Genomic DNA, 24,903 nt, shown 5'->3' on the forward strand with positions numbered 1-24,903 from the left:
GCTCAGCTGTGTTGAGAAAGGTGGAGCCTTGGCTTCATCCACTTGTCCTGCCTACCCATTCCCCTTGGGTGTGGGACTTGCAGACTCATGGAGGCTGCTTTTTGTCCTCTGCTCCTCCCCACAATAAGGCTGACCCATGAACGGGAGACAGCGGACTTCTTACATCCCCTTACTCCTTTATGCAGGAGTGTAGCTAGGGAAATAATATGGCCCTTGGCTGGGTCCGGTTCCCCTGTATTTGCAATGGTCTGATTCCATGCATGATTATCCCTAGAACATAAATTACTATAAAACATTCATATAGAGCCCTTAATGGACACAGCACAACTAAGAACACAGGCCAACACTGATAGCATTCATTAGCCAAGACAGCAGGCAGAGAAGTAGGGTTTGATCCAAAGCCCGTTTAAGTCAATGGGAGTTGTTTCACTGCAATTAATGAGCTTTAGACCAGGGCCATAATACATCAATTCCATGGCCCCCATGGATTCTGGACTATACCTCTTTCAGCTACGTCATGTTACCAGATCAGTTGAAGGTTCCTGTCAAAGTGCAGAAATACAGCTAAAGTCACTATAGTATGAAAAGTTGGGCACACCCCTACTTGGTCTGTTAGTTCATGGATTGACTTTAAATATGTATTTTATACCAGGAGGAACCAAAATTATGTAGGACAGTGGGATGCATACATTGTCTCCAATCAAGTATACAATGTACCTGTGGTTCTCAACCAGGGGTCTGGGGCCCCTCAGGGGCCATGAGCAGGTTTCAGGGGGTCTGCCAAGCAGGGCTGGCATTAGACTTGAGGCTGAAGCTCAGGGTCCTGAGCCCCGCCTCCATCCAGGGCTTAAGCTGAAGCCTGAGCAACTTAGTTTAGCAGGGGTCCCTGTGGCGTAGGGCCACGGGCAACTGGCCTGCTTGCTACCCCCTAATACCGGCCCCGGCTTTTATATGCAGAAAAGCAGTTGTTGTGGCACAGGTTTCTCTAGCATGTTTGGGGGGGCTCCGAAAAGAAAAAGATTGAGAACCCCTGCAATATACTACGCTACACAATATTAATTCTAATGTTACCTTGTTATGAGAAAGCATGTCAGGTCAGCCATAAAACTGTTACAGTAAAACACACTCTTTATTTTTGCAAACCATTCACACAAAAAAGCCTTACAAGGCAATATTTCAGAAAGTCTCACTAATTACAGCACCGTGCCTGCTTTATCTTTGTTTGTGGCATGGACCCAGCAAGCTGGGTTCTAGCCCCTGCTCTGCTATAGACTCACCATATGATCTTTGGCCAGCCACTTAATCTCTTTGTATCTCAGTTCCCCATTTTAGACCTGGGGATAATAGTTCTTTCCTCCTGCCTTTTGCTTGTTTGCCTACTTGGGGCAGAAACGCTTTCACAGCATTGTCAACTCTCACAACAATTTTTTCATGAGTCTAGCTATATTTGGTCCGTCTCAAAGCCTCAGGTTCCTGGAGTCATGAGACTCTCACTTTTCATTAAAAATAAGGAAGTTTCTAGCCCTCCTGGTGGCAGAGAAAAGCTGGAAAACATGATCTAAGCATAACCTTAAGTGTTAAAAAAAAAAGAACCCCACTATTTTAATCACATAATTTTCAAGCCAATTTTATGATTTGATGGGGCCTGACTCATGATTTTTGATCACTTGAGGGCTGGTAATTCTGCTTCTAATATGTGTTCCTATAGCACCTAGCACAAGTATGAGGCCTCTAGAACACAGATAATAAAGTCCTGTTTGTAAAGGGCTTTGAGATTCTCTGATGGAAAGCACTCTAGAAACGCAAAGAATCATTATTATTTACCCAAATCTTTTTATAATAAAATATACACCCATCCCACCCCTGTAATGAATTGTTTCCCCCATCACAATCCTGTCACATACAGTAGTGGAATCAGAAACTCAAAGGAGATTGTGGGTTTGTGACATTGCCTCTGAAATCATTTTTATCCTAATCATTTAAACTAAGATGGTGCAATATCTGGTGAGCAATGCAACAGCTTGAAGTGCAACCAGAAACATCCATGAATGGCTGCAGAGTTCTTCAGAATCAGTAATTCTATAATTTCACTTATTTTCTTTCTTATGTTATTCCTTCCTGATTTGCTTTTTCTACTGATCTGATGTATTAAAATTGGATAAGAAATGTTCCCTTCCACTACAGGATTTGACAACAGTGCACTCGTGTCTCTTTGCAACAGAAAACACACCAAAAACACTAGATTAAAAACACGCACCCACCAAAATGATGGATTAGGGAAAGAAACTAGACGGACTGACCTAGTGTTGTTATCACAGGCCAGGGATGCAAAGCAGATGCTCCTTTTTGTCAAAAATTGGGAAAGTTTTTCCTGACTACAATTTCCTGCTACTGAAGCTCTTGGTACAGACCAAAAGATTTGGATGTGCCTGTGTGTACATGGATGCCTCCTCTACAGAATGGCCTGGTCTGCACTTGAAAGCTGCACGGTGTAACTGTATCAGTAGGTTGATTTTCTACCAATATAGTTATACCAGTTAAAGCCCCAGTGCAGACTCTGCTATAGCAGTATAAAGATGCCTTACACCACTATAGCTTATTCCCCTTCCCTATGGGAAGAGATATTCTAGTATATGCACCCAACATTTTGTTTCATAAGAAATATCAAATTATTTTGGTTTTGTTCTGTTTTGGAACAAAAGCAAATCCTAAAGAGCAGAATTCTCTTCAAAATTCCCTCCCAGCTCTACGTAGGAAATGGCAGACTGGATCAGACCTGTAGTCCATTGGGTCCAGTATCCTGTCTCTCTGACAGTAGCCATCACTTGATGCCTCAGAGGAAGAAACCAGAAACCCTGTAATAGGGACTTACAGAATAACCTGTTCAAAGGGAAAGTTTTCTTCTAACCCTCATTAGTTGTAAGTTGGCCCATGCCCTGCAGCATAACAATTATATAAGCAACTAGGAGAGCAATCACTCCTCTGGAATACAAGGGCAGTAGTGCCATTTAACTGAGTAGACACTGTGCTGCAGTTGTGAATTACCGTGTACTATTTTGCTCTAACAGCTGTGCCTGTTAACTTGCACACCTCCTCTCCTCACCCTGGGCACAGTTATACAGACCTGGATTCTGAGCAACAATCAGCTGAGTATTTGGGCAGCAGTTACTCATCTACAGAAGCGCTTCAAGGTGGCTTTTATTTTTAGGCATGGGCAGTATGAATCAGTTTCCTCAGCAGTTGATAAACTGCTCTCCATGCTCCCACTCCAGTTCACCCCACTGCTTCAACCAAGAAATGCACTCCCAGGGGAGAATAAAAAGCCAGTGTTATTTGTGCTAGAACTGAGGAAGCAACAGAGAAAAGTTAGTTGGTATTGTAATAGAAACTAAAATCAGGCCACCTCTGTCTTTTCCATTTGTGGAAGATGGAAAGAAAACATCCCCTCTAGACAGGAATGCAATGAATACAAAATAGATCACTTGCAAAACCACTTCATTTAAGATTTGGATCCATTTCAGAAAGAAAACAATTTGCTGCCTTCAGATGCCAGGTGCATCACGCTCTTGTTACATGCTCTGGCCTTCTTGTCAGAGCAGAAAATCTGATTGGCCTGGACTGCTATTTGGATTACATATCTTTGAAGGAGCAATGGAAGAATTTTAAACAAGATCTATTAACACTAAGAACCCCTTTATTAACACCCTGCACACTACTGTAATAATTTTTGTATAAAATATGCCTTGTCAGATATTTGAAAACGAATAACTCATCGATCATTAATATTCTTGCATGATGTATGTACACAGTGGGTACTAAGAGTTATGGATATATGTTAGAATATGTGACAAAAGTGTGTTTAAACCAGGCATGTTGGAGGAGCTGGCTAACAGGTCTGCCTTGGACAAAGGAATGTGTATTTGATGCTCTGACCAGCCTGATCCTCAGGCAAAGACAATGAAGGTCTAATATTTATGTATTAGGTAAACAAAGCTAATAAGCTAACAAGTAGGGAGAGAGAAAAACAACATGGATTCCTTTACCACCAGATTCCTTGTTGCCTGCCTCACAGTTTGAATAAACTTTATTTTAAAGGGGTGACCCTTAAAAGAATTTATTTCAAAGGTTCCTGGTCTATAAAGATGGGATAGGGGCACAAACCTCAAGTGATAAGCAATTGACTCAACTGATAGTATACGATATTACTGTTTTTTAAAAGGATAAAAGAGTGAGATCTTTTCTGGAAGCTAATGACACACTGGTGATTAATATCTTTGTGAAATGTACCTGTGAAATCTATATGGAACTACAGATACTTAAGGATATTATGTTTTAAAGTCTGTAGCAAAACAGGGACAAAAAAGTTCCTTCCCAGACAGAAAAGAAGGCAGCTATTTACCTGTCTCCTATTTAAATTAAGTGTTGTGGAGTCAAAACAATGGAAGTCCCATTTATATATATAGGGGAATGGGAAGCCCATAAGAAGGAAAGAACAGCATGAGGTCATCCTGCCTCTTGAAACAAAGTCATTGAACTTTGGAAGATATGAGCTAAGACAAAAGCCATCTCTGGCATTCATCACTAGGCAGACAAGCAAAAATAGCTTTTGCAAGCTGAGAAAGATGGGAACTTCAACCACGGTGGGTCATGGGAGAGGGTGTGAAGTCTCTGGAAACTGCATATAGGTGAGAAACCATCTTGAAGAAAGCCTGGACCTTGCTAGGTTAAGTATTAGACTTTTATATGCACGTTTTCACTTTTATTTGCTTGAAACCCCCTTTAACTTTATTCCTTTTACTTGGCATCACTTAACCTCTGTTCTGTTTAATACATTTGTTTTATTTCTACTATACACCAACTCAGTGTTGTGTTTAAATGGAAGGATGTTAAGCTAATAAGCTGTGACATGCTTTGTGTCTTTACAAGAATGAACAAACCTCATTTCTCTGAACTGTCCAGGAGAGGGATGGACATTCCAGAGCACATGGCTTTGGAAAATTTGGGACTGAGTGTCTGTTTGGGTCACCTTGCTGGTTGTAACCAAGGCTGGTGGAAGCCAGAGTGGGGCTGTAGACAGGGTGATGGGGTCTGAACTGCTAAACCAGTGCTGTCTGGCACACAGACACTTCAGGGCGTGATCTGTGTACTTGTTGGCTGGTTGTGAGCATCCCAGGCTGAGAGCTACAACAGCAAAGCATTGTAAGGCACTCAAGGTTGCAGGGCAAGTGGAGACACCATCCTCTAAAATCCATAACAACATACAATTAACAACATTTGGTGATTTTCAACAACAGAGCTGTAAGCATTAAGTAAAGAAGCACAATGGAAGCAAGTGGCAGTAAAAATTAAATGCTAGGCATCAGATTTTCATTTTCCATCCAGTACTGTGAAATTAGTTCTAGGGAGAATATTATCCTCTTGCTTCTTTGCTGAGTGGAAGCAGATTTGGGGGCCTTACACGTCATTTTCACATTTCAAGCACAAATCAGTGACATGGAGTCAGAGACTTCTTAACTGTGATTGATTTAGCTACAAATTGTACACAAGTCCTAACTCTTTGCACAGCGGTTGTACCAAACAGCACACAGGCAACTATCTCGCACAGAACCCACAAGCTAAAGATCAAGTGCTCTGTCCCCTGGAGCAGCTGTTCTGGGCCTCTGTCTCTCTCCAGGACTCCCACAAAGCTCAAACAGACCCAACTGCTTCAATTCACTCTGTTCACCTTTTGTGCCCTCAACTCCCCACGCTATGCACCAGGGGAAACCCCTAATCTCAGGCTCCCCTCAGACTTCATGGTCTGGAAAGGTAGCCTTTATTAACTCTCCTTCTGTGCAGCTGCCCTGCAACCTAAGGAAACTCAGCACAGTCTAATGGCCCAGACAAAGTGATTTAACCCACACAAAAACTCAGACTCATAACCCCTAACTCTTTCTATGAGGACCTTCACCTTGGGTGCTTATAAATCCATGACCTCTAACATGCAAGCCTTTGGCGCCTTTTGCTATAGCAGTATACACACATACAGAACTCTGTCTGTACTTTGACTCACCAGATCTAGTCCTGTTGTTGTCCACCTCCATAATAACCCCTCCCCAAGGGTAGGACTTCACTGCAGAGCTAACTCTAGTTATCTGCACTCAGGTTATTCCTCTCGAGTGAGCCTAGCTGGAATGAGAATAGGCAGACTGCAAGGCAATTATAAGTCAACGGAACTACTTACAGTGCTTCAAGTTAAGCATGTGCATAAGCCTTTGTAGGATCAGGGCCAGAGATTGCAATTGGAGCTGTCTTTAGGTTTGTGTGTTTGTGCTGGTGCTATCTGGCAATCAGTCAGTATTATCAATTATATTCTAATTCATGTGAATTTTACATTATTGTTTGGGCTCTCAGAACTCTCGCTGGATACGCTGACTGTAAGAAACTAACATTCAACCAACCTTTTTAAACCAGCAAGACTGGATAACTTTTATCCAAGAGGATTCAAAGTACTGATCAAGGAGCTCTCTGACCCATTAATGTTGATTTTTAACAAGTCTTGAAAGACACTAGGAAGCTCCAGAAGACTGGAACAAATATTTTAAAAGGGTAATTGGAATGGCCTAGGAAACTGTAGACTGGCTAGCACAAAACCAATCCTGGACAAAATATGGAAATAGTGATAAGAAGATAATCAGTAAATAATTCAAGGATGGTAGCATAATTAATGCCAGACAACACAGATTTATGGGAAATAAGTCTTGTCAAGAAAATTGGATGTTGTTTTTTGACGATATCACAAGTTTGGTTGATAATGGTAATCGTGTTGATATACTGAAATACTTTAACTTCTGTATGGCATTTGATAAAAATAAGTATTTTACAAAATCAATGTGGCTCATGTTAAATGGATTAAAAACTGGTTAACTGATAGAGGTCAATAAGTAATTGTAAATAGAGAAACAGTCTCCTATGGGGAAGTTTCTAGTGGTCCAATGCTATTTAGGATCTTTATCAGTGATCAGGAAGAAAATATAAAATTACTACTGGTAAAATCTGCAGATGACAAAATATTTGGTGGAGTAGGAAATAATGATGGGGACATGTCAGTTATACAGACTGATCTGGAAGGCTTGGCAATGTGAGCAACCTATGTTTTAATACAGCAAAATGCAAGGTGGAATCTAGAACAGAGAATGTAAGTCACACTTACAAGATGGGAGCACTTATCCTGGAGCACAGCAACACTGACAAGGACGTTGGAGTAATGGTAGAGAAACAGCTCAACAGGTTCTGTCAGGGTGATGCTGTTGCTAACATGGCAAACACAATCCTTGGATACATAAGCAGGGGTATATAAAGAAGAAGTAAGAAGATGGTATTGCCTTTTGTGCAGCATTAGTGAGATCAGTACTGGACACTGCGTCCAGTTCTGAGATCAATTTTCTGATGTTGCAAAATTCTAAAGAGTTCAGAAAAGAGCTACAAAAATGATTGAACAGCTTGACAACATGCCTTACAGTGATAAGTTTAACAAGCTCAGTCTATTTAATTTATCCAAGGGAAAGTTCAGTGGCAAATCTGGCAATTCAATTATGGACTAAAAATACTTTCACAGGGAGGAGATTTCTGATAGCAAACAACTCTCTTTATTGTAGCAGAGAAAGGCATAATCAGATCCAGTGGCTGGAAGCTGAATCTAGACCAATTCAGACTAGAAATAAGGCACACATTTTTAACACAGAGTACTTAACCATTGGAACCACTTACCCAGGGCCACAGTGGATTCTCCTTCACTTGGAGTCTTTAAATCAAGACTGGATGTCTTTGTAAAAGATGTGTGCTATCACTCAAATAAAAGTTATAGGCTTGATGTACTAACTACTTGGTGAAATTCTATTGCTTGTGATATGGAAGAGGCTAGACTAGATGGTCATAATGGTCCATTTTGGTCTTTAAAATCTATGAATAAATAAGGCTCCATTTATCCATAACAGGATCAAAATGGAGAGACCTACAGCTATGTGTAAATACAATTGTTATCCACTTTTCCCAACCACCGCCTATTCAGTGGTTGATCTCCGTATGTTGTGGTGCCTTTGTACAGCTGTGAAGGTAGAAGTTACTTTGAAATTTTCTAATTCAAATTAATTTAATAAAGGGAAAATAAAGGATGGTATCACAGAAGAAATCTACATTAATATCCCCCACAGCAGAGGATTCTGAACAGCATTCTGGCTGATAAAGATTGTCCCAAGCTGCTCATTACAGGTCTCCTTAAATGGAGTTTCACAGTGAACATAGTAATTTATGTTCTGTAGGACTCAACCTTGTTTTCAAGCATCCTGTCACCTCAAAGCTGTAAATTACAAGTGTTTGAGCACTAGCCTTGGGAACAAATTGCACTGCATATCATGTCGTTGTTGATCCCCTTCAGCAGTTCATCGCATTATTTCAAACAAACAAACAATTGGCTTGTTTTTCCCACAAATGTAATAGCAGAAGCTCCTGGAAGTGGCATGTTGATCAAATAAGGGAATTGGATGATGATTTGTGTAGGACGCCCTTGTGATCTGAGTATCATAACACCAAACACTAGTAACCAACTGCACATACTGTCAAAATGTGTGGTGAACTCAGCTGGTGGACCCTGTGTGCAGCTCTACTTCAAAGTGGACCTCCATTGATTTACACCAGCCAAGGATCTGGCCCTCATTCAGCTACTGGAGAGGACAATCTTTTTTTTTTTCCCAAAAAAAGTCTATGTGCTGATCAGCATCTTTGAGGATTCATGTACGTTAAGAAAAAGTTGTATCAAAGTGCCCACTGTGGGCTGTGTTGCATTAGACTGTCATGGAGAGTCTGCAGTGGGATGCAATACAGCACAATGCTAGTAATTTATATATAGTATACAGAGGCCTTGGTCTGAAAGCACCACTTTTGAAGCTCCATCTAATATCAAGTAGGCACATGATCCAGCTTAGTGTGAGAATCACAAAACCCTCATATAGTAGTAAAGAAGCCATTGTCCATCACAAAGAATAGAAATCAAAGGTCAAAATATAAATGAAGCCCTTTTGATAAGGGACATTGTATTTGCACAGAAAATGGAAATACCTGCATATGATCAAGCCATCAGTATTCACAATTATCTGATCACAGATTGCATTCATCTAATAGCAATGCACATAAGAGTGTGTAAACATTATCTCAGGCTACTAAGAAACAGCAGAGATTTCATAATCGCCAATCTTTTCCCATAGGGATCATGGCTGTGGCTGCTGAAAATGCTGCTCTACTTTGCTCAGTGGCCTCCAACTACTTATATCCAACTATATATAGTCACGATCTAATCTCCAAGGACTAGATCGTGACTATATACTCTGCTGTGAGCAAAGGGTAACACGCTGTTAAGCTGCCCCGAAAAGAGCCCAGGGGAGAGATTATAACTCAAACATTGTGACTCCCATTCTTCTGATACTCACAGGAGGGAGCAAATTGTACTGGGTCTATACCTAGCACAACATATGTTACTAGTTATGTTGAAGGGGCAGCTCATGGGAGATGGGGATGCTCAGAACCTTACAGCAATAGGCCCTGACTGAAAGAGCTGTCTGCCTATTCCCCACCACCCAGGCCTCCAGCAGTCCAGAGGTCAGAGTGCAAAGGAAAACAGTTTTCCCACATGATTTATCCACTAGACACGTGTCACAGAAGTGAGTGGAGAAGGGACAGGGTGCGACACTGCTAGTAGTATGAGTCTGTTAGACACAAAGCTACTCTGCTGCATTACACAGCTGGCAGAGCCTACATATTCAAATGAAGCACAGGACTGAAAGCAAAAACCATTCCTTTCACTTCATTAGCAGGTTCAGTGGAGTCAGATTATTGTTTACTGGTAAGGTACAGGATGGTGCGTAGGACCTTCACACCTAAGTATACATAAATAAACTACAGTCTCCTGGAGCATGTCTACTATGCTTCACACACTACCGCTATTGCTTAGACAAAAATCTATGCACTCTTTAGCATAGAGATTCTACAAGTGGTCTGATTCCAAAAAGGGAAGAAAAATGAGTGAAGCCTCCAGGGTGATGAGACAAGGTGAGGAAGGAAATGTCAAAACACTAGTTTTAATTCAAGTTTGGAATTTGATTTTTTTTTTAAAAAAAAGGGTGAATAATGTGAAATAAAGACTGGCACTTCAAAAGAATATACTGCATTATCAGTATCAATGGAGGTTTGTGGCATGAGATCTTTTTTAGGGGAAAATTACTTGCATAGAGAAATGATCTAAAAAATTTACTATTCATATAAAAATCCCTGTGTCACAAAAAAAGCATCAAGTAGATTAAGTTTAAAACACCTTCAGGGAAAAATAAAACTAATTTTCAATAAATGAAGCTTCCAAATCCTTCCTTCCTAACAGCAAATAAAATATTTACAATCCCATAAATCCCATTTCCTACTTGTTATTTTCATACATTCATCAAGTCTTTCTTAGATGGGAATGTATTTTCTTTAAGCATATTATTTCTTCATTGAGGATTACAAGATATACATATATACGTTAAAGTTTATGCTAACTTTTATGGCCCACACCTGTTATGACATTTCACATGGGAAGCCATGAGGTGACAATTAAAGTTAGTACTATAATTTCAATATCTCTTCAATAAATGCTTATTGCCAAATGTGGTGCATTTCTTTTTGGAAACTGAGTCTAACACCGAAAAGCACGGTTCTGACTGAATCTTGATTGAAATCACTTCCTAGATGAAGTGCTACCTACAGGTTACACTCATACAAGCAAACAAAACATTGCAACGTGCACAAGGCAATGTTAATAAATAAGAACCTATAAACAGAGAACACAATTTCCTCATATCAGCACAATCCAGAACTGTTGTATATTAGATTAAAACGTAGAAGTTTTCCAGGGGTTTCTGCAAGGATGGATTATGAAATGGGGAAACTCAGAAGACTCTCTGTTGGTGCAAGTCAAACTCACCTGAAAGGTTTTTAGCATAAATTATAGGTTTTCAAACTCATATTAGGGCATAGTCAGGCATTTCTTAGTGCCCTAAACAGGACATTTTTAGGTGTGTAAGAAAATATATTTTGATTGCAGCTGTCATGCTGTAATCCACTGTGGCCTTGAGGCAATTGCTAGCACCTATCGTGTGCGAGATGTTGGGGAAAGGTTCCTTAAAGACACAGTGTCAGTAGCACAGAGTAGCAGTAACTCCGTTAACTGGAAAAGCATGCAGGAGAATGCACTAGCTCTAAGTTACATTCACTTAGAACAATTATAGTAATATTGGTCATCTGGGATCTCAAAGCACTAAACATTATTATTTCCCCCATTTTACAGAATTGAGAGGCAGAAATAGTTCACAACAAGTCAAGGCAGAAATAGAGCCCAAGTCTCCTGACACTGGTCTAGATCAAGCTGCAAAACCAAATGCTTCACTTATAAGAGATCTGGAATCCTCATAAGTTGGGCCCATGTACAATTCATGCTGCCAGTAACATTAATTTTCCATTTTGTGGTGTTTCTGTTCTGCCAGTGTTTCCCAGACTTCATATAATGAATAAAACCATATGTGCAGCATATGGAGTTAAGCAAAAATCCTTCTGAACTTGCTGCCAGCTTCCTAGCTTTGGAATAATTAATTCAGAAAGTAGGCTTTTCCTACATTGATTTGATTAAGTGCAGTGGCCATTTATAAACAGCTTGCTTTGTTCACTTTGATTTTACTAGGCTGATTATATATTTAATATACAATGACCCCTTTGATTTTTCTCCAGATTTTTACCAATTACCAACAAACTTAGATTTAACATAGGAATTTAGCTTCCCCACCCCCCACCCCCACCTTATTCAAGGTTGTTTTAACTAACCTTTAAACTTCAGAGCAAATATTACACACACATACATAATTCACACTCATTGTAGTTTGGATTAATCTTTTCTATACAAAACTTCACCAAAAGCAAAGGATCACTAGAAATGGAATAGTGTTTTGAACACCACTCTGTACCAATGCAATTCAAAGGGTGAAAACCTGGCCCCACTGAATCAATGACAAAATTCCCATTGACTTAGGTGGAGCTAGGATTTTGCCCTAGATTTTTATTCCTCTTCACTAAGGGCCTGCTTCCAAACCCAATGTAGTCAGGAGAAAAGTTTCCTTGCACTAAAGTTCATTGCAGATATGTTCCACTGCATATGTATGTACATCTGCACCCATCTTCAATATGCTTCAAAGGCCGATTGCTGTCCAAATGTCATTGCTCCTTTTAAAACATACGGTACTTTCAACATTGCTTAATATAAAAACAAAACCCCGAATAGAGTTTGCAGCCATTATTATCAAGCAGCAAAACATATATTGCTAATTTAGTGACCAGACAGTGCAAACTAGAGACTTAATGGCCTCTGGAAGGAAAGGAATTTCTACACAATAGCCAGTTTCAAGAGTGCTATGAAGTTGTCACTGCCACAGGCTGGATTCAGTTAAAATACGTTTGAAGTTAGAAAAGTGATTCAAAGAATGGCACTCTGGGGTTCCGTGTTTTTCATTATCTGACAAGTTGATCAGATTTTCTCTATTATTAAGCAAAATGATGTTTTTACCTCCACCTGCCAGCTCTACCAACTCAAACTGGGATCTGACAGCTAGGTAGGGTCACCAGACATCCAGTTTTTGACTGGACGCCCTGTCAAAAAGGGACCCTGGCAGCTCCAGTCAACACAGGTGACCAGGCTGTTAAAAGTCTGGTTGGCCACAGCGGCCAGCTCCATGTGGCTCCTCTGTAATCAGCTGGCATATTCCTCTGGCTCCTAGCCCCAATCGCTGCCAGGGGGGATCTGCACGCTGCCCCTGCCCACAGTGCAGGTGCCACCCCGAGCGCCAGTTCCATAGCTCCCATCGGCCGGGTACCAGGGCTAATGGGAGTTGTGGGAGTGATGCCTGTGGACGAGGGCAAATGCAGAGCTCCCAGTTGCCCCTGTGCCTAGCAGCCAGAGGGACATGCCAGCAGCTTCCAGGAGCCACCTGAGGTAAGCGCCATCCAGAGTCTGCACTCCATCCCCTTGCCCCAGCCCTGAGCCCCCTCCTGCATCCAAACTCTCTCCTGGAGCCTGCACTCTGCACCCCCATCCCCTGCCCCAGCCCTGAACCCCCTCCCAAATCCCAACTCCTTGCCCCAGCCCTGAGCCCCCTCCCGCACTCCAAAACTCTCGGCCCCTCCTCCAAGTCTGGAGCCCCCTCCTGCACCCCAAACCCCTCATCCCCAGCCCCTTCCTGGAGTCCACTTCCCCCCAGCCAGAGCCCTCACCCTCTCCTGCACCCCAACCCTCTGCCCCAACCAGGTGAAAATAAGCCAGTGAGCGAGGGGTGGGGGAGAGTGAGTGATAGAGGGAGTGCATGAGGGCAGGACCTCAGAGAAGGGGCAGGGCAGGGCAAGGGTGTTCAGTTTTCTGCAGTCAAAATTTGGCAACCCTACAGCCAGGCTAGATTCTTTCCGGTTTTTGTATCATCCCCTGCCTTTATTTACATTTGCTGCTTGCAGTGCAAATGCCACCAGAAGGGCCCCACTGATAAAGACTCTAACTTCACCGTACACTCAGCTGCTAGTTGCCACCTAGCAAGAGAATCCATCAACCCTGAGAGCTTCCAAGAGGTCTTCTGCTCCAGTTACAAGGAAAGAGAGATGGGCATTACAAAATAGCAATAGCATAGTAAATGGTGACTCTGCTTGTGAGGAAACAATCTAGACTGTACTCAAAAAATGTACACAAAAAGTTCAGCACCGCTAGAATCCTCTGATCAGGAGAAGCTTGGGAAGGAGATTTGTGGCAATCAAGTTCCACTCTTGAAGATACTTCATCTCAGCCTCATTACTAAATATCTGAGCACCTCAAGGTCTGATGTATTTATCCTCACAAAAGCCCTAAGAGCCAGGCAGTGCTGCAAATGAGGAACCGAGGCCAAGACAGACAACAGGTCAAATGTCCAAGTGCCTAAGTGCCTAAGGAGCCCAACTCCTATTTTCAATAGTGGCTTAGGTACCAAAGCCAATGGGCGTTAACTCCTAGATCACTAAGCCACTTCTAAAAATGTTACCATAAGCGATTTTCCAAACATCACACAGGAATCCAGTAGCAGAGTAGAGATTCAAACTCATGCCCTCCAAATGCCAGGCTGGTGCCCCATCCACGAAACTATCCCTCCTCTCAATGCAACAGTGATCCCCTCTGGTCAGCTTCTTTAAAAGAGACTTCCATTTTCTATGTATTTACACAGGGTATGTCCCTCTGTGGATTCCCATAATGTCCATCAAAGGTGAACAATACAGGGAAAAAACATGTTTTCCCTCCCCCCAAAAAATCAATAAAATTATAGCCCTAATTTAAAGTGGAGAACTTTATAGTATCTGGTTTTACCTTTTTATTTTTGTCTAACATTGTAATATTAATGGCAAATAATAAGCAGCCTCTGACTTTAAGTGACTCTGTCCATTTTCCTTCTGCTAGATTGGTTTTTGGATGGGAAAGTCTTTGAAATACCTCTGACTGCGAAGTGTAAAGAGCTTAAGCTACAAATGTTTTGCCTAAGCGATTGCTTATCTGTGTGCAAGATGCTAAGATCTTGTATCTTTAATGTTCCTTTAATCTCACACACACCATTGTTATGATCTGGATGTGAGATTTGAGGTAACATCTTAACTGAACAGAGTTTCCTTTCCTTGGAAAACCAATGGACTCCCAGAAAATTACATTGTTAAAACAATCCCTAGAGAACTTTAACTTAAATAAGAACATAAGAACAGCCATACAGGGTCAGACCAAAGGTCCATCTAGCCCAGTATCCTGTCTTCTGACAGTGGCCAATACCAGGTGCCCCAGAGGGAATGAACAGAACAGATAATCATCAAGGGAACTTGTCTGACTTCCCAGGGAGGGAGGGGGCATGGAAATCAGATATGGCAGTATCTACTAAAATGATGGAATGAGGTCACAGGGAGGATCTAAGCAAGTTGTGCCACATGAACATAAAATCCACTGTCATCCTACACCAGGGCCGCTCACAGGGTTCAGGGGGCCTGGGGCAAAGCAATTTTGGGGGCCCCTTCCATAAAATAAAGTTGCAAAACTGTAGATTATATTATATTCTTATGGGGGCCCCTGTGGGGCCTGGGGCAAATTGCCCCATTCCCTTCCCCCCACACCCCCAGGCAGTCCTGTCCTATACAAGACTGGTTCAGGTATCAATATCCCTTATTTAAAGGCAGAGCCACAGGCACCATGAACAGCCCAGCCCCACCCACACTAATAGCCCTAGAACACTAGTGTGTATGAAGTCTGGGCCAGGGGAAGAAATCAAGGCTAATACAGAACATCAGCATCTGCCCAGTCATGCTGACTATTAAAGAAAATCTATAACGCTCAACCCCATGCTTCTGCTAACAGGGTTTACGGTTGCTGCTCGGACACTGCGCTTCAGCTGGGCTTACTCAGAATTCATAAAAAGTGCTGTCTGCCAAGGCCAATTATCTCTGCATCAGACACAGACACAGAAACCTCATTCAGTAAATGAATTAAGTTGCCTGAGCCCTCTGCAATGAACAGCTGAAAACACAAGTGAGGATTACAACACTTTCGTGACAACACAAACAAGAGACAAACAAATTTCTCTTGGATTTACTAATGATTCCGTTGACAGGGCTTGACTGACTACAAATGCTCCTTGGGTGCATTCACCATCTGGGCAAAGAAGCAAAAGAAAAACAAATAGCTGGGTATGCTGCCCAATGAGCATCACCCATTTGGGAACCATCAGTGGTGCAAGTATGGCAGTACGGTCCAATACACTGTACCAGTGAGCCATTTATAGCTGATATGCCATATTGGAAAGACGCAGGAGGACAGAATGTGGGGCCACCCAGCAGCCCCATGCCAGCAGCTCCTCCAGCACAGTTGTACCGCCCCCAGCTCTTCCAGGCAGCTGCGTCTAGCGTCTCCTGTCTGGGGTCTGTCGGCATCCCCGCCAGAGGAGCTGCCAGCATGGGGCCACCCGACATTCTGCTCCTTTCACTGCTGCGGTTCCCAGGAGAGCCCTGTGGTTCAGGGCTCTCCCAGGAACCACAGCGGCAAAAGGAGCAGAACCCCATGCCAGCAGTTCCTCCAGCACGGCTGTACCGCCCTAGCCTCAGCCCCCCCCCGGGCCCTGTCCTCTGGTGGAGCTGCTGTACAGACCCTGGACAGGACTCAGGAGACTCAATTGCATGAAAGGACTTGGGGCAGGGTGGGGGGCAGTGCTGTAGGAGCTGCTAGCACGGAGCCACCTGGCGGCCCCACGTTCTGCTCCTTTCACCGCTGTGGTTCTGGAGAACCCTGCAATTGAGAAGTCTCCAGTGCACCGGAAGGAGGACAGAGCCCCCCGCAGGCAATGTGGGATGGATCACAGGGAGGGGAGAGAGAGAGCATGTGGCCCGGGCTGGGGGCAGAGCAGGGTCATGTGAGGAGTTGTTATAAGCTTCTCCTTCCCAAATCTGGACCTTAGCGTCCAAAATCGGGGGGCTTAACATGAACTCCCCCAAGCTTTTACCAGCTTGGGTCTGATCTCGCTGCCACCAACCAGGATTCAGTGCCTGGTACACTTGAGCCCCCCAAAATCGTCCCCTGGGGAACCCCCAAGACCCAGAAGCTCTGAGTCACTGGCCAGGGAAAAATCCTCCTCTTCCCTTCCCCCTCCTTCTCCCACCCAGACTTTGCTCTCTGGGCTAACTGAGAGTGCCTGATGTAATCTCTTTACATCACAATACCAAGAAAACCTGTCTCCTTTCTTCCACGAAGAGACAACCCTCAAACACAAGGAACCAGAGATGATTCTTTCTTCTCTTCCCCTGTAGCTTCTTCCCGCCCTGGGACCATAGGGAGCGTAACACAGAGCGTAAGGGCTTCCCCTCCTCCCTGCCTGTCCTTAGAGAGACAGTACCCCTGGCACGAAATTTCTATCCCCCTTGCCTATTCTAGGAAGAGAAACTCCAACAAGTTTTAAAAGAAAACTTTATATAAAAAGAAAGCATCCACTTAACTAACACTGCATTAAGAGGATCACTACAGTCTATGCTTATAAGAAAATAGAAAAACAGTCTGCCCCCCTCCCCCTCTCTCAGCACAGCACATCATGAAATACAAAACAAAGCATATAACAGCCTATTGCTTTGCTACCTTTGTACTCACAACTTGGTAGTAGAAGGGTAGAGAGAAGATTGGAGATAGAAGAAAAGCTTGTTTACTCACAGCCGAGGAAAACAAAAAGACCGAGAACAAAGCCAAAAACCTCCAGAGGTTCCCACCCTTACTTTGAAAAATCCGGTTTCCTGATTGGTCCTCTGGTCAGGTATTTGGTTCCCTTTGTTAACCCTTTACAGGTAAAAGAAACATAACCCTAGCTATCTATTTATGACAGGAGTCACGTTGGGGGTCACTTGCCCCCCTTTAGCTGGTGCAGCGTACAGGTAAGAAATGAATTCTACTTGCACCACTGGGAACCATCAAACCATATTTGACCTTGTTGCTGTCCTCATTTTCTTTGTGTAACAATCAGCATCAGGGCTATCACCAGGGACTGAACCCCGGAATGACAGAGCAAACATGTGACTCACGCCAGCTTGAGTTAAAGGATCATCTCCCACAGCTGGGAGCTGTAGTCTCTGTGGATCAGGAATGCAGCAGGATGGTTAACACTCACGGAACGCTGGGTCACACTTGCACTGTAGCCAATTTTTTAATCTTAACTGCCCCTGAAGGATGTCACTGAGCCTACAGATGGCAACACGACCACTGGATGGAAAGTTGGCCTAGGCAGGGCTTAGCAGTGATATCATGTCATCATAACCAGCATGACAGGAGCTTTCGCACGCAGCATTCCACTGCCCTGAAACACAAAGGAAACTGCAAGTGATAATTCGTGAGGCTATGAAAAGAATATGCTTATATCCCCATCCGCCCCAGAAATGAGGTGGATGAGTCACCACTGTAGGTAGGTCAGGCTGCTGAGTCGCTTTCAGGAACAATGTTCATAACAGTTAGGTAATACTTCAAGCATCCCCACAGGAATTAAACATCCAACTCACCTCTCTTTTCGATCCAGCAAAATGAAAACTCAGCCAAAAGCTTTATCGCCTCTCAATTTTAAAAATGAAATGGAAATAATCTTTTAAAATAAAGTTAAAACTTTCTAAAGTAAAATGTCTATGAAAGAGATAGAGTTCTTAAATCCAGGGCTTTGGAGCAGAACCCAGAGCTAGAGCGCAGAGCAGCTCCAGAACAGTGGAGCAGCAGGTTTTTGCCTGGAGCTGGAGCGGAGTCAGAGCACAGCTCCAAAGCCCTGCTTAAAGCACATATTTCTGAAATGCCTAATTCCTCCACAGTACAGCCAGGTATGACAAGTCATGTCCTGCTCAGTCTGAGCCTGGGAATCTCCAAAAGCTGCTGACCTGACTTCTCAGTCAGTTCTCTAACCACTAGATCACACTCCTTACCCATTCATATAAAGTCAAATGTAAGGGCCAGACTAGCTTTCCCTTGGAGACAAGGATTCACCGTACTGAAGATCTGGCCCCTAATGTTTAATACAACGTTCTGAGTAGGAGACCGAGCCTCTGAAAATGGCATTGTGTGAAGTGAAGTTAATTAGCCCACAAATTAAGAAAGACTCTATCCAGTCATCTGTAAACACAGAAATAATAATGAGGAGTAGAACTGTGTTTCTCCTCATGCTGCCAATGCAAACAGGAAAGGCTGAGTGCATAGAATTAAATAAGCAAATGTGAAACCAGAGCAGCTTGTGCATAGATTTAAGAGAAGTAGCATGAAAAAACTGAACAAACTTCTAAGTGCAAACAGACTTCAGATCCTCAGAGAAGCTGCCAAGCTCATAACAGACCAGTGGGGTCAACAGCTGCAGAGAAGAGGCAAGTCTCTGTCTTCCAAGCCTCCCCAACATTTCAAAATGTACATACTTGCCTGGTAAGTGTGTTTATTGAGTGGCCAGACAATACTGTTTCAAATGTATTATAATCCTCTCTCTGTACTTCAACTCAAACAGCTGACACTGGTATCAATGCGTACAGTCAGATGAATGATGAATATCCATAACAGACATTTTTAATATAGTTTTGAAAAAGCCTTTCGTTTGGCCACAAAAACCCAAGCAAAGAAAATACAACAATCCAGGATCATGCAAAGCTCTGGAGTCTCAATGAACAGCCTAGTCCCATAACTCTCGGAACTGGTGAGAGGTATTAGGAAACAAAAGAAGGATCACTGCAAAAAGAGAACCAGAGACACCAAGTCACAGTTATTCAAGTACAGTTTGAGGAAGTAAGTTAAATATAACAATGTGTCTGCAAGTTCAGGTTAATTTGGGATTTACCAAAGATCTCAGACCTTTCTGTCATACCCACAATCTTCTATCACAAATGGCCTCAACAACTGCTGGCAGGAAAAAATAATCAATGAAGTAGGATTTTTTTTTTTATAAACCATCTTGATTCCCTCTTCTCTGTTTGCAGCTAACTTCTGCGATATTCCTTAGCACTGAGTTACATGCTCAGAGCAGAATCCAGGAGCCCTTCTGTTCATTTCAGTGGACTTTAGATCAAGAACCTTAGGCCAGACTTTTCAAAAGGTCTCATCTAACAGAACTGGGGCCAGATTTTCAAAAGAGCTCAGTTGCAATTCAGGCACCTTATCAATAATCAAATTCTTCTGAAGTGCTCAGCATCCAGTAACTCTCATTGAGAGCAAAAGATTATACATAGGAGCTGCCAGACAGGATCAGACCCGTGGTGCATCTAGTCCAGTATCTTGTCTCTAACAGTGACCATCACCCTTCGGAAGAAGATGCAAGAAATTACAGACAGGGCAGTCATTCTGAGCTAATCTGCTCCCTCAGGGCATTATCTCCAAATAGTTAGCTAGAAGTTGGCATAAGCCATGAAGCATGAGGTTTAATATCCCTTCCAATCACTGTTCTAGTAATTGCTATTCTAATAGTAATTCTGGGTACTCCTGTGCTCCATATCAATGTGCGACACTGCTCTGAATCTTACTCACAAAACGGGAAGCTTCTGGGCACTTTTTAAAAATGTGTCCTTGCATGATTTGGCCCAACAAAAACCAGGGCCCCCATCCTGCAAAGCTTTTGGCAAGTGTTTAGCTTTCAAAGGCACCTAGGGAGGGAGGTGTCCAATTCCTATTGAATTTCAAAGGGAATGAGGCCCCTAACATCTTAGGCCCCATTGAAAATACCAGTCTTATTTCATATGGAAGTCTCTGCAGGATGGAGCGTACACCATTTGAAAGACATGCACATCAGTGGCAAAATATGAATTAAACAAATCCCTTAAAGTGACCCTTGTGTGGTTTGGGAGGGCAGGGGTTGGAAATGTAGCTATTGTTCGAAGAGAGAAATAATTCTACTCACTCAACAGCCTGAAATTATCCCAAGGCTGCTCTGTATTTCATCTTACCTGAAAAGGATACAATGGTAGCAAAGATTTGAATAAACTTATTCTTCTGAATGGAGAAAAATGCAAACGGTCCTATCAGTAAAACAAAGCCTGCCTGTTCAGGAAAGAAAAACACAAAAGGCAGAGGAATATTTACTGATGGCTGACTCCTTTAATATAATAGCTTCTGCTTTCTAGGGAATTACAGTAAATGCCACCAAAAATTCTCACCAGAAAAATCCTGTAAGCATTAATCCTGCTAATGGGCCCCCAGCAGTGGTCTTCATCATAGAAATTACTTGTGAAATTGCTCTCTCCTGTGCAACTAGGGATATGGCTGAAAAAAGCAGAAAGATACAGTGTCCTATCTCTGTTTGTAGAAGCAAGGCAGTTTTAAAGGCTACTCTAGTTTACAATGTGTGAAGCCAAACCTGAAGCTCTCCAGCAGCCAGGACTGGTCAGTCCCATGGCATACCAATGTGACCTGACAACCCTTCTCATGGCCAGCAGTGGCTCTTTTGGAGAGCACCAACAGTATGTCATGCCCTCCTCTTCCCTGCTCCTGTTTAGTCGTTCAGCATACAGTCTGCATGCTTCCAAGACAGCTCCTGTGCAGGATCTGTGGATGGGTCCTGCACAGGATGTGCGGATGGGTCCTGCACAGGCGATATCTATCCAGGAGATATCTTCTCAGCCTCTCCATTTACAAGGTAAGGGTTTAGTGAAACATGTACATGACCATGTGTTGTACCACGCAGCATGTTGCAAGAGAAACCTGCCACCAAGGCCACTTGACAAGAGCACAGAGAATAACTTAAGTAAGATCTAATTCCCAGAGGTACTGAGCACCTACAACTCCAAGTGAAATCAAAGGGAGATGCAAATGCTCAGCATCTTTGGAGATCAGATCCTCACTCTGTTCCTAATCTTAGCCACTTCCTCAAAAACATCTCATTTCTTCCTCTTTGGCCGGCCAGAAGCCAAAAGGATGCAACAAGACAGACACTAGTGCCCTCAGCACACAGGTGGTGGGAAAGGGACATGCCGCACCTCTCATTTACTTTGACAGATCTTCCTAGGACTTGCCATCAAAATAAATCAAAAGGTCAACATCCCTCACCTCATCTAATGAGCCATTTGTGAGTCTGCCCATTTCTGTTGCTTTCGAGAAGCAATTCTGCCTTGGAGAGGACAAAGACTCCTACAGGGGTCCCCAAAATGGAACATACTGTGGAAAACAAAGGGTATGTCTACACTGAAAGTAGACACCTATGGCTGGCCTGTGCCAGCTGACTCAGGTTCACAGGGCTCAGGCTGAGGGGCTGTTTAATTGCAGTGAGGACATTCAGGCTTGGGTTGCAGCCTGAGCTCTGGGACCCTCCATCTTGCAGGGTCCTAGAGCCCAGGCTGAAGCCTGAACCCAAACATCTACACTACAATTAAACAACCTTGCAGCCTGAGCCAGAACCAGCTGGTATGGGCTGGCCATAGGTTTTTAATTCCAGTGTAGACATACCATAAAAGAGCTGGGTGCTGTCACAAAGTGGGCAGCTGTACAGAAAGTGGATGGAGTGCATCCCCTACAGGTCATGAATCTAAGTGTTATTATTTGTATAGCAGGAGTGCTGAATAAGCCCCACGAGGGATCAAGCCCTGCTGAGCTAGGGGCTGTATAAAAAACACACACACAGTAAAACACAGTCCCTGGGTGAAAGAGTTTACTCTCTAAAAGAGACAAGGAACAGAAAGGAAGTGGAAGTGGAATACACCAAAGAAGCAAAACGGTCAGGGAGAGGATAGGCATATCAGTGTATTAGAGTGTAATAAAATATGTCTAAGAAGCCAACACTCAATGTGTAACGGAGGAGTACAATTAAAATGGATACAGTTTTATATACATTACTTAAAAACAAAGCAGTATATAATAAACTCCCATCAATTTACACTGCAGCCTCTCAGCCTGACCCTTATTTAACGGCTGATTGCTTGTCTCAGTAGAAGAGAGCCTTGAAGAGGGATTTGATGGAGTAGAGGAGAAATGGCCTTTTGGAATGCTTCCCAAAGTGCAGATTAACACAAGGAGGAAACACTCAGTACCTTTGGTGATTGGAAAAAGGCAGCCAGACAGCAGGCTGTGCCTTGAGTTTTGCAAGCTACACCCATTTTAGACTTGTATCAAACCATCAGCTCTGCTTGGAAACGAACATTCTGTATTCATTGAGTTTGGTAAGAGCCCTGAGGAAATACACCCAGACACACAAATAAACAAGTCAAAAAGGCACCAGAGCAGAGGAAGAAACAGTGCTCCAGGCAGGAGAAAAGAGCAAGGTCTGTGCAATGCTCAGGGGGCCAGCCACACCCCCTTTCATCAATACACAATGTACACTGGAACGTAGGGGAGCACCTCAGCTGGCATACATTGTCAGAGCTCCATGACAGCCATTGGAGCCATGACAACATACACCAGCTGAGGATCCACCATGCAGTGTTTAATATGGAACTCCAATGAAAATCTCACTGGTATTTACTGAATACTGAGAAAAGGCCCTTCTTAAACAAAACACTAGGCCAGTCTGAATGACGGTCAGCTTAGGATTCAGGCCAGATACAAAACCCTTTGCTCATTAGTTTTTACCCAGGAAAGCCTTCCACTGAGCTGTGGATTGGGCACTTGACAAATGTCACTAGAGCTGCTCATAGCTGCTCTCCCGTTGCCCTCTGCAACTATTACACAGCTATATCCCTTGCACCTCTGGCCAGCCCTGGGAGACATCACCGAGCACTGTAAGGAGCAGCTTTATTTACCAACAGCAAGAGGCAGGAGGAGAAACATCTGATTAGTGCAGTGTCTATCTTGGTGGTGGCATCTCTTCGGCAAACAGATTGCTCATTTCCCCCACTGAACCCAGCAAAGGAAACCATGGCTGTGTGTATCCAGCTACAAAACCACAATGCCTTCCCCTGCACCTCACGCATTGTGTTTTGTTGTGGAATTCTGAAACAGTGAGAAATGCTGGTGTAATCTATCACACTTGAGGCGTCCCAGGTTTGAACCCAAGACCTACAGCTCGTAATGAGCCTTTGCTGCTGGAGCTACAGGAGTCACTCCCCTAACTAGCAGCTATAGCTGACTCATTAACTTATTCTGTGGATCAGCCAATAGAAGGGGACAAAGTCCTCTCCCAGCATGGACTGGTCATATGCGTATGTTAATAACCAGCATATACGTCAAGCTCCATGTTATTTTACAGAAATGTGGAGGCCTTACCACTAAGTAACCAGGAAAACTGAGAGTATATGTGTGTGCACTGCTGCCTGTCTACCATACTCCAGTCAATTATAATACAAAGGGAAGGAAAAGCTTAAGATTTAGAGTATGCTAGTTAATCAGTATGTGTTCCTAGTAACAAGCTTGTGACCTCTTTGATCTGTTGAAGCATCAGTGTTTACTGAAAGACACTGCATGAAGGACGTCTGCATTTTAAAGAACTGCATAAAGAAACTAGTCTCAACACTTTCTTCCCCACTGAAATCTCCAGCAAATCATGCACCCATAATTTCAACAGCTGTGGAGAAATATCACTCCATTCAGGAAAGGAAGTAACTACATATTCCTGTTTTTGACTATATGTTTCTCAAAATATTTCTAGGGGCTATTCTCCAAGTAATGAGAGGGAATTATGTTCATGACTTGGAGTTATCCGCACACCAAAAATCCTCCCCAATCCAATGCAAGAAGAGATTCCTAAAATATGCCAGAGTGTTTTAGAGACAAAGCTAGCCGTTCATAGCTAACTCCAGAGGAGTGAGAAAAGCGGCTCTCCAAAATGTCATGTGAAATCTAAATGAGTATCTACATGTTGTGAGGGAGCTCATTTAGCGCAGATGCATGTATCTGTGCTACTCTGAACACACACACATTGAAATATCTTAACTAAAGATCCCTGAATACCATTTCCAGCACTTAGGTCCTCAATTAGAGGGAGTCTAACTCTAAAGAAGTCAGGCCACTATGAGTTTTGCACAGGATTTAGTCAAGACAAGAATCTTCCTCTAGTGACATGCCATTAAAACAATGTGCCCATGCTGGATGGCACCAGGAGGTTGCATGGCACCAGGGGGTTGCAAAATGGACAGAGAGATTACGCAGTGCCGTATAAACTAAGCATACATATACAGTATACATACATACAGGGGTTATACTCAACCTCTGCTAGCCCCAAAACTAAGGCCACGTCTACACTACGCGATAATATCGAATTAGCTAAAATCGGTTTAATAAAACTGATATTATAAATTCAATTTCACGCAGCCACACTAGGCACAGTAATTCGGCGTTGTGCGTCCATGGTCCAAGGCTAGCGTCGATTTCTGAAGCGTTGCATTGTGGGTAGC

At 43.1% G+C, this 24,903-nt stretch overlaps 1 protein-coding gene across 1 annotated transcript in view; it reads right to left on the reverse strand.

Moving 5' to 3' along the window:
- LOC116835497 (transmembrane protein 104-like) overlaps window positions 1-24,903 on the reverse strand; it is a 94,120-nt gene that overhangs the window by 39,006 nt on the left and 30,211 nt on the right. Inside the window, exons 7-8 of the mRNA XM_032798374.2 lie at window positions 20,740-20,845; window positions 20,530-20,623 (exon numbers count right to left, since the gene is read on the reverse strand). Coding sequence (XP_032654265.1) covers window positions 20,530-20,623; window positions 20,740-20,845 — 200 coding nt within the window. The remainder of the gene's footprint in view (window positions 1-20,529; window positions 20,624-20,739; window positions 20,846-24,903) is intronic.

The sequence above is a fragment of the Chelonoidis abingdonii genome, chromosome 9 (genome assembly GCF_003597395.2).
Source record: "Chelonoidis abingdonii isolate Lonesome George chromosome 9, CheloAbing_2.0, whole genome shotgun sequence".
Taxonomy (NCBI): domain Eukaryota; kingdom Metazoa; phylum Chordata; order Testudines; family Testudinidae; genus Chelonoidis; species Chelonoidis abingdonii.